At 36.7% G+C, this 17,017-nt stretch overlaps 1 protein-coding gene across 3 annotated transcripts; it reads left to right on the top strand.

Moving 5' to 3' along the window:
- Positions 1–6,218: 6,218 nt before the first annotated feature.
- On the top strand, positions 6,219–16,411 carry dcun1d4 (DCN1, defective in cullin neddylation 1, domain containing 4 (S. cerevisiae)). 3 transcript variants are annotated; one of them, XM_059512942.1, is made up of 11 exons: positions 6,219–6,312; positions 8,696–8,766; positions 9,795–9,834; positions 10,176–10,263; positions 11,102–11,190; positions 11,934–12,004; positions 12,104–12,195; positions 12,297–12,405; positions 13,554–13,658; positions 14,770–14,872; positions 14,974–16,411. In XM_059512942.1, the coding sequence occupies exons 1-11, from the start codon at positions 6,219–6,221 to the stop codon at positions 15,027–15,029; spliced, it is 918 nt and encodes a 305-aa protein (XP_059368925.1). In that variant the 3' UTR covers positions 15,030–16,411. The 3 variants fall into 3 exon arrangements, with proteins under 3 accessions (XP_059368925.1, XP_059368926.1, XP_059368927.1); XM_059512943.1 differs by having other exon boundaries at positions 9,795–9,828; XM_059512944.1 differs by lacking the exon at positions 9,795–9,834 and having other exon boundaries at positions 6,264–6,312.
- The last annotated feature ends 606 nt before the right edge of the window (positions 16,412–17,017 follow it).

The raw sequence follows: 17,017 nt of genomic DNA on the forward strand, positions 1-17,017 counted from the left end.
CAAACCCAAAGTCATGGTTGCCTTGCAAATTACACACACGTGAACACTGCTATTTGAATTTAGACGGCAATCGCTGGATTTAGTGTTTTAGCTAGTATTGTGTTCATATATAAATATGTGTTCAAGATAAAAAATAGTTTTTCAAAATAAGTATACTGAAAATATATACTACATCGCGCTTAAAAGACATTTTAAAAAATCAGTGTAAGCATGAAGATAAACGCAGAAAAAGTGTAGGATTTACTTTGAAAATTCTTCACACAGAAATTGATAGTAAATTTCACAAATAATTACAAAGAAACAAGTAACATGGAATTAAACATTTTTACGTAGAAATATTTTCTTGAAAAACATACAGTACTCCAATAATCCGTTTTATTTACAACTTAGAAAAAAAATACATTTTAACCTCTACATCTCAAATGATGTGATTTAACCTTAAATTTCTTATGTCAAAATTCCCTTTCAATGTAATTTGTGTGTTTTGAAGTGTGCCGATTTCCTGTTTTAAAACGTAGCTACTCGTGACAGTGTGCGCACCTCTGTCCAATATTCACCACCTGTTCTGATCGATCTTAATCAGACAATATTGCTTCTTGGTCCTCATTTCATTTCATTTAAAAGTCACCGACTGAATAGATGTTTATAAAAGTTCACATTGCTGTTGCAGATGAAATATAACACGAATAACAATAAAATAGTTTTACAAGCTTAAATGTTGATTATTATTAACTCAAGCCCCATTTTGTAAACATCTCTACCTAACTGTCGATCGCCATCCGCCACAATTGTAGTTTTTCTAACATGTTTTATGGTAGTTCTGGGCCTGAATCCTTCGCCAAAGCGCAATGGATTGTGGGCAATTTTAGCCATTAAAGGGTTTGTTCATCCAAAAATCAAAATTATGTCATTAATAACTCACCCTCATATTTTTCCAAACCTGTAAGACCTCCGTTCATCTTCAGAACACAGTTTAAGATATTTTAGATTTAGTCCGAGAGCTCTCAGTCCCTCCCTACGAAATGTGTGTACGGTATACTGTCCATAAAAAAAAAACCTTCTCGCCATATTAGACATTCTCTGGCAATACTTAGCGCAACCAATCGGAATCAATCTTACACATTTCCGATTCAGAATTAGAAGAGACAAGACAAACAATGACGGTAGCTAGCGACCTTTAGAAATAATACCAACAAAATCAATACAATAAACAAATAAATCTACCATAATTGTTATTTAAGATGCATAAGTACTGAAACCACTAAATATGATACTAGCTGCATCCGAAAGCTCTAAAATGCTGCCTTCGGAGGCAGGAAGGCATCAAGGCATGTCCGAATCCAGATTATGCTTTACTTCCTGTCTCCGGAGGTACCATTTCATGAGGTGTCTTTTATGGAATGATATTCCGGACTTTATTCAAAAGGAATTGCAAATTGTATTTGCAATTGCGTTTTCAATTTGTGGACGCATAAAATGTGACATAATCCAAATGCAAATGCAAATCGCGCATTACCGTTTGCATTTTCGTTTAAGCGAACGCATAGTGTCTGCCAAATTTAAAATGGAAATGCAAAGTCCGTTTGCAATTGTGTTTCCCATATCTTACGAGTTATGAGCCTGTCATATTTAAATAGCAATATTAATTACCACATTTGCCTTTTCACTCTCTCTGCACTGTGCATGTAAACTGCCAAAACTCAAATGGAATCGCAATTCCTTTTGCATTTGAATTTCCAACGTCTACACGGAAACCTGTCAATCAAGTGACAGGGGTGGGGTCATTTTATTGGGCGTGTTTGCATTGGGAAGTGACGTCACTCACAGTCGACGGTAATAAAAGAGGCAATTGATATAATATTTAGTTTCATTTGTAATGACTGTATATATACACATTTTCCTGAACTAAGTACATTTCTGCTGTTATTATTATGTTTAAATGAAAAATGAAAGGAGGCAGTGGTATTTCATATCCTTTTTTGTTTTATTGTAAATATACAGTGAGGAAAATTGCAGTAGTCAAGGCGAGCTGACTGAAGTTATCATGTACGCTGCTGTTTGCAGAATTACCAGATCTGCGTCCTCACAGACATCACACTCCCGAGTCGAAAGCACAAAGTCTGAACTACTGAGGATGCATGTCCGAAATCAGCATCTATTTGCCCAATCTTCCAGGTGTTACGGTTTAACTGGTTACCATGTTATCTGGTGACCAACTTCCTGGTTCAGGACAGGTCTCTGCTGCAGATGTGCTGGAACGACGGCAGCAGACTCGGCAATTCTGAAAGCACAAACTGACATGATATTAAGTGTTTAATAAACGCAGACTTGCTCATTGCATGATTCAGATATTCTTGTAAAGATTACAAGTTATTAGTATGATCGCCCCTTTCGCGGCAGAAGTAAGTAGGATAAACAAAAAAATAAAGTACGTCTGTAATGGCGCGGGTTTCGAACACGCGCTAAAAGACAGAGCACCGCACCGTGAGATGAGAGTCACTAACCACCGAGCTACCGATCTACACCGAATCAGCTCCAGATCTCTCGATTGAAGACAGGACTCTCGGCGTCACATCGTGCTGCTGCTGAATCAAGGAAATGTGACCGCGTTAACTTGTGACCTGTGTTTACCTATTATGAAAATAAACCATAGCAGACCACTGACTACATTTTATGGTTCATGATGTTAAAGAACATTTCATAACGTCTCAGACAACTGTACATTTGTGGCTACTGTGGTTTAATTATAAACACTATCGATAACTCATATTTACCATAGTAAAACATGGTACATTTTATTATGATCGAAGATACAAAAATTCTTTGAGAACAGACTTGTATATGTGCATTCCCAGAAGAGATGAGAAATGGATTCATGTTCAGCACCACAAAAAGAACATAAAGTATCAATATCAGGAAACATATTTTTTAAGTAAAGCTTCACAGGATAGAAAAGATGAAGTAATTTTTAAGACACATCCTTAACCCTATTGGTTATTAAGTATTTAGATGACAAAGTCCACACTAATTAATTAATAAATATTTATTACCGTCGACTGTGAGTGACGTCACTTCCCAATGCAAACATGCCCAATAAAATGACCCCACCCCTGTCACTTGATTGACAGGTTTCCGTGTAGAAGTTGGAAATTCAAATGCAAAAGGAATTGCGATTCCATTTGAGTTTTGGCAGTTTAAATGCACAGTGCAGAGAGAGTGAAAAGGCAAATGTGGTAATTAATATTGCTATTTAAATATGACAGGCTCATAGCTCGTAAGATATGGGAAACACAATTGCAAACGGACTTTGCATTTCCATTTTAAATTTGGCAGACACTGTGCGTTCGCTTAAACTAAAATGAAAATGGTAATGCGCGATTTGCATTTGCGTTTGGATTATGTCACATTTTATGCGTCCACAAATTGAAAACGCAATTACAAATACAATTTGCAATTCCTTTTGAAAAAAGTCCGGAATATCATTCCATAGTCTTTGTGCAAAAACGCTGCCTGCAGAATCATTGCTTCATATGGCAGCAGCCTAGGCTTTCGGACACGATACTATTTAAAGTTGAGCGTGCAATGCATTCTGGGAGCTCAAACTGTGGAATGCCTGGGTAAGACCATAGAGTATAGACAGTAAAAGAAGACCTGTTTTTATCATAGACAGTAAAAGAAGGTTTTTATACAGTCACGTAGCGTAAGACACGTTATGTGAGTGTCAAAATCGCACAAATCAAGGGAAGCAAATCAAACGTGCTCCAACTCACTATCAGTGAATTCTCAGGCGACACCTAGTGGTCATATGATGTAGGCCTACTAAGTTTCTGCACTGAATCACAAACAACCCAACCGACGGATCAAAAATGGCCAATAAACTCAAACTCTGTATAGTAAAGATGCAAGATACAGTACTAGAGTCGTCTTTTGCACAACATCAGTAGGGTAATGAATGAGACTTCCACGAAATGTTCAAATTTATGCATTTAGCAGATGCTTTTATCCAAAGCGACTTACAGTGCATTCAGGCTATCAATTTTTAACTATCATGTGTTCCCGGGGAATCGAACCCCCAACATTGCTTGATAAGGCAATGCTCTACCAATTGAGCTAAAGGAACACTAATATATGATAGAAGGCCCACCATGATGATAGTCAACACTGCACTAAGGCCATCTAAAAGTTTTCTTTCTTTCATGGTGTATTAAAGCTATTTATATATTAAACTGCTTACAGACACGACATCCTAGAATACTTTGACATGTTTAACCTAACACTTTGCTTTAAAAATTAGGCAAGCGAAACCTATAGCAATTGAGTGATGGTATGAATCTTCTAACCTTACAATATAAATTAAATAAAACGAACTAATCAACCCGCCTGCACTACATCCTCACAGTGCTCTGGTTCCCATCTCACTGTAAAGACTTCTATCAACATTATAGAGTGCGGTTTGAATGATTAACCCCTAACTGCAGAGTCATTCAACATAAGATTGGGAAACTAATATTTTTTCCTTGTCTCCTCCAGTTGTGCATGGCTTTCAAACGTTTCAGTAACCAGCTAATCAAGGAAAATAGCTTCCACCTGCTTTCCTATAGATGCTGGTCAGATGTTCGCCTGAAAATATAACCATAGCAATAGTGGACAGCTCGAGTTCTTTCTGTTTATTTCAGATCGTCAGCAGAGAGAACTTTGACAAAATATAAATACTGACATATAAATGTACCACAAAACTATAGTTTGTTAGGTTTTTTGTTGGAGACCTTAGTCAAGATAGCACAATATATAATTTCTGACAGGAATTAACACAAGGCTGGAAATGCACAGTCAGAGGGTTTGTGGATTGCTTACAAAACAGGCTTACAGATGGCTTTTAAAATCCATGAAAACAACTGCACACTACACAAATGATTCTTTAGTGGAAAAGGTTCTTCGTATTATTAAAATGTTCTTTACACTAAGAAAGATATATTCAAATATAAACTGAATAGCTATATTGTTAATGAAGGCACCTAATAATTAGGATATCTGAGGGTGACTAAGTAATTCAATTGATTTTTAAAGAATACTCTAAAATGCAGTATAAATTCATGCTCAACTTTCATGCCAACTTTTTAGAACCAGAGCTGATTTGAACTACATGAAAGGGTGAAAATGAAAAATGTTATTCAGAGAAAACAGATGTTTAACATCTTCATTACGTTCCAAACAGATTGAACTGATGCCGGTTGAACACTACGAAATGTATAGATAAATAATGGTTTGAAGAAAGAACTGACTTGAGAGGCATAGCTAATCCCACATAAAATAAATATTATAACAGCAATTTCAGTAGGCTATTGTGTAGATAAAAGTGGTGGTGTTAGCGCAGTGGATAAGATGCATGCCTGTGGTGTGGGAGACCCGGGTTCGAATCCACTGTGAACCGCCAGTGTGTCCCTGAACCCCTAGTTGCTCCAGAGGTGTGCGACCTCTGACATATATAGCAATTGTAAGTCGCTTTGGATAAAAGCGTCAGCTAAATGAATAAATGTAAAAGACCATAACATAAGCACAGGGTATGTTACAAATAGATGACACACAAAAGCATACACAAATAGATGATTCACCATTTGCCTTTATATATTGCCAGTGAATACAGTGAAAGTGAATGGAGCAAAATCGTATTTTATGGTGAAAAGATAAATACTGGTTCTAAACAACATTTGGAACAGATGATGATGATCTTTGGGTGTGGACAACCCCTTTAATCACAATGGCAAACATAATTGTGGTTCCTATAGGGTTCCTGCTCATTGTGATGGTTTTCATTTACTTTTGAAACTTTTCATAGAAATGTTTGGATGACATTTGCGCAGAAACAACCGAAAGCAACCTCGTTCAGTAATGTTTTTAACTGTATTCTCTCACCATTGTTTTGTTAACCCAAGTGGGCTCTGTGTTGGTGCAAAGCTGAGCCAATAGCATGTCATCGTGGGCTGGCTTTCTGCTATGCACGAGGAAACTATCGTAACTGATGGGTGTAGACATACTTCTCAGCCAATCATGTGCGACGAGAGGAGGGGCAATGGAAGCGCTTCAACCAATCATGTTGGTTTAGAGGCGGGAGGTACACAGTGTTACTTGCGCAATGTAGTTGACACTCGTCTCGACCAATGATTGACGCAAGTAGGCGTGGCGACTGAACATTTCGTCCATCTAAATCATTTGTGGGCATGTATAATATTGACATGTCCCGCCCACTGGCCGGTCTGCAGACTCACACAAATACAGTTGTGTGCTTCATAAAAATGCACTCAGATGCGTCAAGTAAGTACAATAGTACCTTTTCACTGCTATTCGTGTTCTGTCAACCTGTGATGACAATTGCGAACTTGCTGCACCCTGACAAGTCGCCGTGACTTCTTTTAAGATGTATGATTCGCTGTATTGACGCATTTTGTGAGTAAAGTAGCCGTTACCCGAGCATACAGATCATAGCTGCTCTCTTTGTGTTTTTACTCCGATGTCTTGGGCGCTTGCAAGCGACAACTAACGTTACCTTGCAAGGAATAACGTTGCATTTTAGCCTTCTTTGTTTGAGTATATACAGCAATCCGAGCAAGGTATCTGATCGTATTTACAGGATACACTTGTACACTAATTACCTTTAATACCCAAATAACCTTAAGGGGATCCATCTCCTCACAACTCGAGTGAGCAGTGCAAACCAACCAAAGAGCAAGAGAAAGATTGCTTTTTAGAGCTAAACGGGTCGTTTTCTTTTCGAGAAATCTGCGGAAAAATGACAAGGGTGAAAATTGTGACGCAGTTGTGTAAAAAATTAGTGCTTGCAAACACGTCGAGTATGATCTGGGACATCACTTACGTCCCTCTGAAAGATCAACTGCATATCGTTGTGAAATAAATATCTTTGATCAAAGACGAAAAATATTTTTTGCAGCATTTGGGTCGCATTCATCAGTTGGGGAGAGTACCGATTGAAATTATGATTTGAGGAATTCTGGGAAATGTGGTTTATTCAGCCGAACCATTTCATTGGCAAACACCATGGCAAACGCAGGCGTTGTTTGCCATTAGACTACATTGCCCAGAAGTCCACATACTCTCCAGATACTTTGTAAAGTCGTTGCAAGTTGTGCGTGTATACACTCAAATGTGAATTAACGTTATGTGGCAGAAAATCCTATTTTCAACTGCAGTCAATTATAGAGATGTGAATGTTTGAAATGTGTCGGTGTGAATTCGAGTAATACTGTATCTTGCATGTTTGGAGTATTTCACATCCAATGGCATTCCTGACAGCTGCGTCACACGTTCACAAATAGTCTTATTTTACATCGAGTTTGCTTTAATAAGGTCCTGGATTATACACCGAACTATGTTTAAATTGGATACCTTTCATCAACTCTGAATTTAATGTTGTTTCAGGGGCTTGTCTACTCGCACTTCGCTTGTACAGAAAGGCCTGCACCAATACGTAATTTTCTAGATCTGAATAACGAGAACGTGGAAGTTTATAACGTGTGCAAAATGAATCATATGCGTATGTCGTTTTTCACATTGCTACGTCGGTCTTTAATTTTTTTCTAAAAATTCATAATGCTAACCTAGTTTTCATGCGCCAGCACATTGTTTTATTCTGGGAACATTGCATTTTATTAGGTTATTCCATTTCGACTTAATCAAAAATAGTCTAATACATTTCAAATACTTTATTATTCATATTATTTGAAAGCAAAACTCAAAACAAGCAAAGTTAATGAAATAAAAGTGACATGAAATATAAGCAGCAGCAAGTATTTACAGTATAGAAGGGATTACTATACACATTTGTGTCTGATCCACCTTCACCATGTTATTAATTTCATTATAACAAATGAAAATAAGATCCATGCACTTCAAAATAGAGCTTCTTTATGCTTTAGAATATGACTTTTCGTTCCATTGCACTGCATGAGGACAATTCAGTGGAACTTTAAAATGATCCCATTGACCTTTCACAATGCACATCTATTCATATTTGAATATCATTTTTGATATTTAGGCTATATCTTCTTGAATGAAATACCCTGAATGAAAAACTGGATCTTAAGGTAAATTGAAGACCAACAGGGAATTGGCATTACTCACTTTCTTCAAAAACAATTACATTTCATCACATAATCGCATTCAATGAATTGATGCATCTTCTGAAGTGTTAGGTTACAACTACAAAGCTTATGGAGTATTGCTGTGTACCAGGGGCGTCGGACTGGGGGTAAATTTTTTATACAAATTCACTAGGACCTGATATTAACATGTTAGAGAAATATGGCCCCCACACTGGCATTTACTTTCTTAATGAAACCATACTTGACAATGTAAAGATTATGGATAACAGTGTCAGTGTTGGTAGCTGGCTATATTCATAATGAAGACACATAGAGAAGTTAAATGCATACTGTATGCATTGGCATATTAGAAACACTTCAGAATCTCACATGGCCTCTCATATTTCCCTGTCATTTTACATGCTGACTGGAGCAGATGCTTTCTCATGTCCTCAATAATCTCAACGTATAAACTGAAGACACTGTGCGAACATATATACACACCACAACAAGCAACACACAGAAACCCATGTATAGCCCAGATGCTTGTACATAATTGCCAGGAGTACCAAATGTTTATTTTTATATATCCCTTACAGATTTCCAGCTGAACTCTCATTTGTCCACACTGGCCAGTATCCACAAGATCTACCACACCCTGCACAGGCTGGTAAATATGGCCTCAGTTTGCATGCACTTAAATACTCATCAGCTTTTTTGGCAGATTTAACATTCATGCCTTTAAATAATTTAAATAAACTCCCCTAGAGTTAAACAGTCTAGTTTTTCCATTTTTGTTCTATTCAGCTGAACTTAGGGTCCGGCGGAAGCACTTAGGTAAGCTTGGCATAGATCATCGAATTTTATTAGACCGTTAGCATCTCACTCAAAAATGACCAAAGAGTTTCCATATTTTTCCTATTTAAAACTTGACTCTTCTGTAGTTACATTGTGTACTAAGACCAATGGAAAATAAAAAGTTGCCATTTTCTAGGTTTTCTGCAAACATGACTTTTAAAAGAGAAAACCTTAGAATTTCAATAAATTGTTCATGCAGCTATTTTAGACATATCTTTGGTACACCGTATTTGGTACTGTAGCATAATCATGATGTCAAATTTTTCAGATAAAAAACCCCCTAAACAAACAGGTGAGGGATGTATAATTGCATGCAGAATTTTGCAAATGTGATGACAGCTGATATGGTGTATGTGAATATTATTAGATCAGGCCATAAACCTCTATACCCTGGTTATAGGACAGTTGTGGTTCTTTTATTGAGATGAATGCAAAAGCTGACAATGCTGGACTGGTCAGTGTTGCTTGTCATGGTAGATTAACATCTTGGGATAGCAGTGTTTGGCTATATGTGAGGTTAGGACACTCAACAGCATTTTTACAAACTACAAATTAGCCTTTGATCAAGTCATTTAGTTAAATAACTACCCTCATAAGCCTGATTCACACAGAATTGTGCTCTACATTAGCTTATTTCCAGAACTCTCCTCTCTTGAGAAGAGCACAGGCAGCATCTGTAAAGGTTACAAGAAAATAAGACGATCATTCACCTACATCACACACATATACATGCTTGCTTTCTTTTTTTATGGTGAGATACTAATAGCTGCTACTTTCTGCTGCAGAATGTTTGAGTAAGAGAGAGAAAGAGTGATTGTGGGTGTTTCTTTTTCACCATAGAACCTGACTGAAGACGTCAGCCCAGAGACTCAAGGTACAGGTAGTGAAAAAAAAAAAAAGTATATACTTTTTTTTTTTCTACACCGTTAAATATTTGGAGTCAGTAAGGTTTTAATGCTTTTATTCAGCAGGAATAGATTAAATTGATCTTAAATAACAGCAAAGTAATTTATAATGTGCAAAAGATTTCAAATAATATCAATTTATTATCAAATAAATTGTTCTTTTGAACTTTCTATTTATTAAACAGTTCTGAAAACATGCAGGCCATCTTTAGCAAATTAAATGAGGATATATAATTAGTTTGAGGTAGGGAATGACTGAAAAGGGGACACAAAAAATACTCATCATCTTTGTGTCGTGCTTATCTCTCTTTTCCAGCCTGCTGCTCCAGAGCCATGCCCCCCAGGAAAAAGAGGAGACCCACTGCTGGAGATGACCTGTCTGCTAAGAAGAGCCGGCAGGATAAGTATGCCCAAAACAGTCACCTTTCCATTCATCCATCCATCTCTCCAGCCCTTCATCCCTGTCCATTCCATCTGTCCATTCACTTTCCTTTAATCAGAATCAGAATGAGCTTTATTGCCAGTTATGTTTACACATACGAGGAATTTTTTTTCGTGATAGAAGCTCCGCAGTGCAACAGAATGACAGCGACAGAAAAAAAAAACACATAATAAAAGAATAAAAAATACAAATAAGTAGGTAAGGAATGACAATAGACAAATTTTCAATTGTAGGCAGGTATATTACAAAAAGCAGTTATGTATGTACAGGCATAGTATGTGCAAAATTTAAGTGTACACTAAGTATATGTGTTAGATAAATAAGTGTATGTGTATATAAATATAAATACTGTAGTGTGTTCCACAGTCATTATCAATTGTTCATTAGATGGATTGCTTGAGGGAAGAAACTGTTCCTGTGTCTGGTCGTTCTGGTGCTCAGTGCTCTGTAGCGTCGACCAGATGGCAACAGTTCACTCAAGCAGACACGCTTATCCATCTAACTACTTGATTAACAACTTAACTAGTTGTCAGTTCAAATATGTAAATTAAGAAATCTTGTATTCATGCACAGAAGGAACTGAATGTTGTTATATTAGAATAATGTCAAAATAAAGTTGAAATGGTCATAACTGTTAATTGTACCATCAGATCTCTTTCATGTGGGTGGATTTCTGCCCTCAGAGCATGTGTCTCTATTTGTTTGTATCAGATGTAGCACGTCCATGCTTTAATGTGTATACAAGTGTGTATTAATGTGTATTTAAATAGCCTTGCTCAGTCCTTGTCTATTCATTTCAGTGTTTACAGAAAACAGGAGACATTGCAAATCCAGGAAGCCGAAGCTTTTTCTAGCAAGAGATGCCTAGAATGGTTCTACGAATACGCAGGTATGTGGGTATTTCATTTGTAGTCATTTTGAGTTTGTCACAATGCTATGAACTTATTGCAAATGTATATATCTTTGATTTTATTAGTAAGGTATTAAAAAGCTTATATAATTTGACTTGATTTTGTCTAGAAGGCCGTGAATAATGTCAGCTAAATGTAGGCTTTTTTGGATTCAGAATTCCATCCTTGTGGCTTTAGACACTTTCCAAATGAAGTGAAGATGAAAATAGAATATAAGTATATAATAACATGTATTTGGAAACTTAAAGGCTTAGTTCACCCGAGAATAAAAATTTGTCCATCTTCTACTCGCCCTCGAAGCATCCTAACCCTTTCAGTCACACTTAAAAATGTCTGAATTTTATTGCATGCAAAATGCCAAAGATAAAGATTAAGAAATATTAAACCAAGTGGCATCTGCAAAAAAAAAGAACGAACTTCACTTTTTCAATTACTTATAAAAAAAAAAAGTGAATATATATAGTCAGTTCCTATTAAGTTCAGAGTACCCTGGCACATTTACATATAAACATGTTCCACAGAAGTTAGACAACTAGAAAGTGTCCAAGACTTTTTGTTTTTATTTCAAACAACATGCCTATCACTAAGTTAACAAACTTATAAAATGTTTTTATTGAATTGTGCTTGTGCAAAGACACTTATGCCGTTTTAATTGTGGCTTAATTGTCTAAACACCACTGTATAAAATAGTAAATTGTGTCTGAATGTGTCGTGTAAATAGGGTGCGATGACATTGTTGGACCAGAGGGGATGGAGAAATTCTGTGAAGACATTGGAGTGGAGCCAGAGAATGTAAGAAAACTAAACTGATCTTATATGATTTCATAGTTTACTTTACTTTAAAAAAAATCTTGTCATTAGTTTTACATATTAATGCATGTTTGTACGCAGGTAGTGATGCTGGTATTGGCCTGGAAGCTTGATGCCCAGAGTATGGGTTACTTCACTTTACAGGAGTGGCTCAAGGGAATGGGCTCATTGCAGTATGTTTGGCAAAACATGGAACTTAAATGCATTTACTACCATGCTACTACACTTATTCTCATCCCAACCTTCACTATTCCTCTTCTTCTGTCATACGCAGATGTGACTCTACTGAAAAACTCAGGAACTCTCTAGACTACCTGAGGTCTGTCCTCAATGATGCCACCAGTTTCAAGCTCATTTACCGATATGCCTTCGACTTTGCCAGGGTAAGCGTGACTGTGTATATGCATTAGGACAAATGATTGATGAACATTGATCACTGTTCACTTTAGAAGTTCTGGTCTTCTTGTAATATGTCAACACTATATTTAATTTTGCCAGTAGCTGTGCATCTGGAACCTTTCTGTGTTTTTTTTTTTCTTCCCTGCGTGCATGCTGGGCATATCACAGTCCTTCAGTTACAGCAGACAAGGGCTTGAGACTGCTGAGAAATGGTGCTATTTTGGGTTATTTTTAGCTCTTTGTCTGCTCAGCAGAAGTATCTCTTGTCCAGATAGTTGATTTTTTTTTCACTACCTTGGTATGAATTGTAAACGACTGGACCTTTGCAGACGGAGTAAAGCTCTTACGGGAGCCATTCGATAGGGCCAATAAAGTGGAGGAGTACAAATAAACAGCTCGTGGCAACCTTGTATGGATAACATGCCATTCATCTTGTCTAGATGAAACAGAATTGTTCATGTCTGGTCTCATCTTGAATAGAGCATTTAGTCCTTTGTTGTGCACTAGTTACATATTATGGCAGTTAGAGTGATTTTAAAGACATTAATATCTATTTTTGCTAATCAAGGTGCAGGGACCATAATCATGTCTGCTCAGGTGGTTGTAATATCATGTGTGACCCTTAACCACAAAACCAGTCTTAAGTCAAAAGCCAAAAAAAAACAAAAAAACATTGCATTGTATTTTCTCTTATGCCAAAAATCATTTGGATATTAAGTAAAGAAAATGTTCCATGAAGATATTTTGTAAATATATCAAAACCTAATTTTTTATGCAGATATTCAAATAGTTGTATCTCGGCCACATATTGTCCTATCATAAGAAAACATACATACAAGGAAAGCTTATTTATTCAGCTTTCAGTTGATAAATCTCAATTTCAAGAAAAAATACCCTTATGACTGGTTTTGTAGTCCAGGGTCATATATGTTCAAGTTCTGAGTATAGAGAGTACACAGTACACTAAATTCCAAAGCCAAGCAACCTTGTTTTAAGTACTTTGGCAATAATGGGTCATTTACAGATTGTTACCTCAGCCACCACCATAATTGCCAACTAAGTATTTTTTATTGTGATGTGTGAACTTGTATTCGAACTCTTTAAACTTTAATATGCTTCCACCCCTTTGCAGGAGAAGGATCAGAGGAGTTTAGACTTGAATACTGCCAAGTGCATGCTGGGACTTCTGCTTGGCAAGACCTGGCCATTGTTTCCAGTGTTTAACCAGTTTCTAGAAGTAAATACTTTAATCTTTACAGTCTATCAGTCACTTCAGTTATTTTACATGACCAGTTAAATGTTTGAACACACCTTCATAACCATTATTTCTACTCATTATTATTATTATTATTATTATTAAAGGGAAAGTTGAATCAAAAATTAATGTTCTGTCATCTACCTAACCAGATGTCGTTCCAAAACTGTATTTTTTCCCCTGTAGAACATAAAAGAAGGCATATTGAAAAATGTTGGTAACAGAACAGTTTTGGTTACCAATGGCTTTCATTGTATGGACAATTAAAAAAAAAACAAAAAAAAACAACACTTTCACCAAAAACCAAGAAAGTCATACAGTTTTAGAACAATTCAAGGCTCTGTAAATGTTGACATTTCACTTAATGACTCCCTTATTATCCCTCTCAATGAAGTCATAAAAATAAAAATAACAATGGAAAAACTAATTAAAAAAATATTTGAGCATATATTTGATGTTCATACAACTTAATACATCATGCAACGCTTTTGAAACAGTACTGAGAGAAAGTTCACTTCACGTGTATACTGATCTTTCTATTGCCTGCTTTTTTTGTTTCCTAATCATCCTTTAAAGGAACAGGCTAGTTCAGCCAAAAATTAACATTTTGTCTTAATTTAATCACTGTCATGTTGGTTCAAGTTTTTTTTTTATGTTAACAAAAGTTATTTTGTAGAAATGTGAAGAACCAAACAGCTGTTGGTTCCCATTGACTTCAATAGCAGGGAAAGAAACCCTGTGAAAGTCAATGGGGTTTGATTACCAGTATTCTTCATAATATATTATTTTATGCTTAACATAAGAAAGAAGCTCATAAAGGTTTGGAACGACATGAGTGTGAGTAAACGATGACAACATTTTCTTTTTTGGTTGAACTATTCCTTTAAAAAAATAAAACTTCAATGTGAAGCCACAATTTTGTGTTTCTCTGAAAAATCAAATTCACCATAAATCTTTAAATCAAAAGGTTTAAGACCATGTTCGGTTCATTTAGTGAGTACGGATATTTTATATTTTATACAGATATATCAGTACATATTGTCTTAAATATTAAGTCTGTGAAATTTGACAAATTTTCCCCTTTTTTCCACAGCAATCGAAGTATAAGGTTATAAATAAAGATCAATGGTGCAATGTTCTAGAATTCAGTAGGACTATCAACCTTGATCTCAGTAACTATGATGAGGACGGGGCTTGTGAGTACAAGCACAAATTTAGACATCCATCATTCTTTTGTACAATGCAGCTGGAAGTACATCAGATTTGTCTTTTGACTAATTTTTCCCTCTTTCCTCAGGGCCAGTGCTTTTGGACGAGTTTGTGGAGTGGTATAAAGACCGAGAAATGTCGTAGCGACAGCTTCCCCATGCCTACCACCATCACCAACTAAATAGACCAACTAATCGCCAACAATCACCATGACAATGACGACAGAAACGGCTTTGATACAAACATCTAGAAACAAAGTACAAATCAAAACTGAAGTGTTTGGGACAGACTGATGGTGGCCCCGGGTGCTGAGGGCTTGAGTGTACACGTAGAATGTAATTATCAATGCACATGTTTGTATTTCGCCCTTTAAGCCGGGCCATAGGAGGGTCACTGGTGGTTGTGTGTTGGAGAAACAGCACCTCACCGACTCCACCTTATGTCCCCTATAACCCACAATGCATTGTGGGTAAGCACACGGCCAGTCTTGGTGCCGCCTTCCCACCCCACTGTGATGTTTCATATAGCTGTGAATGTTTCAATAGGATCTTCTAAGGAGAATGAATTCGGATTCTCCACAAGGCAGGGTAGGTAAAAACTCCCATACTGTCTGAAGTTTAGGTAATTTAGGCCTGTAAGGAAAGGAAAAAGAAGAACTTGCATGGCTTTTTACTGAAGGTCAGTGACTTAATGCTAAGGTTCACAATGGAAATAGCTTACCGTGTCGCTCTGCTGATGGTGGTCCAAACACTGTTTACTACGGTTTTTATGTTGGAGGATGATGACAGTCAGAGCATGTTACCATAGATACACAGCAATCTTTGCCATAAGTTTTATTTTTACCAGTCTCACTGCACTTGGATGCCATTTAATAAACTGCACCACATGCAAGAGTGTCATAGACATTCTGCTCTAAGTACTTCCAGTGGTGTTGTATCATTATCTATTTCACTACTTACATTCTTGATATTGATTATGAGATCAACAAGAACAGTTTACTGTTCACAACATGAAGAACAGTGAGTTAAACTTATCATGAGCGTAGAGCCCGGTATCTTTTTCCTGGCTCGCATCACCATTGTGTATTCGCAATGCAATGGCAAGGTATGGCCATCTTGTAGAGGAGTGTAAGCAGGTTAAAGTGACTGCGGGATGCATTCACTATATCATTTGATTCTTTAGCAATGTAACTTTACTGTGCATGTCACGGTTAAAATGACAGGACGTGGATCTATAGCAGAGACGATGAGAGAAAGCTGTTAAAGTGCACTTTTGATTTCTGTGAATTGCCACAAAAATATATAAACCGGTATCCTGCCCTAAACACTGACACTACTTTGGCCACTTCCTCTTCCACAGATTTTGTGGTCAAATATGATCACCTTAACCCATAGTGACCAATGCCTAGCAACTATTTAGCGTTCTAGTTATGTTTGTAAAACTATTGAGTTTTGTCTATGGCCGTGGCGTGAAGCTAACTTGTCATTTGAACAAGGAAAAAAAAATGCATGCATGCATTCTGCAATTAGAGCCGTCTTCGTGAATGAATGAGGTTTTTTCTTTTTGTACTTTTTTTGCTCTTGTTTTATTTTTTTGTATAGGTATTTGTAGAAGTGGACTTTTTTTGTGCTTAATTTGGGTATCCGCGGTCATGCAGTCTTAACGCTTTATGAAAAACATGATTGTGTGATGGTATTTAGAGCTTAAACACACTTGTAACCTCATCTGTTGAGATGTTCTTCTCTGCATTGCCTTCTCCATCAAGTGCTGAACTACCATGTACATAATTGACTGCAGCGTTTCAGTATACAGTATCTGCAGTTTCATGTAAACATATTCATTTTATGTTTATGTCATACAGAGACAGACAAAAACATTTAACTTTATTAAAGCTTACTTCTGTTTTAGGATTTTTTCCCCACTACTTTTTTTCTGAAAGATGAAGGTTGCTCACAATAAATTATCATGTATTCAACCAGCATCTAAGAAGCCAACAGTCTATGTATGCTGTGCATGCTGGCCAGAATCCATTTGAAAAATGTCTATAGACACTTGTTATAATCCCATTCATCTGCACCTGTTTGTGCCGGAGGGAAATACTTGTTTTAAAATTAATTATTTCAACAGATAGA

This window comes from Carassius carassius, chromosome 27 (assembly GCF_963082965.1).
Source record: "Carassius carassius chromosome 27, fCarCar2.1, whole genome shotgun sequence".
NCBI classification, from domain to species: Eukaryota; Metazoa; Chordata; class Actinopteri; order Cypriniformes; family Cyprinidae; genus Carassius; species Carassius carassius.

Bases quoted from the DNA above. Each gene is read 5' to 3' on its own strand.
- dcun1d4 (XM_059512942.1), top strand. From the start codon at position 6,219: ATGTATAATATTGACATGTCCCGCCCACTGGCCGGTCTGCAGACTCAC. The intron at 6,313-8,695 runs GTAAGTACAATA...TATCCCTTACAG, and splicing joins AATGCACTCAGATGCGTCAA to ATTTCCAGCTGAACTCTCAT. The intron at 11,191-11,933 runs GTATGTGGGTAT...TCGTGTAAATAG, and splicing joins ATGGTTCTACGAATACGCAG to GGTGCGATGACATTGTTGGA.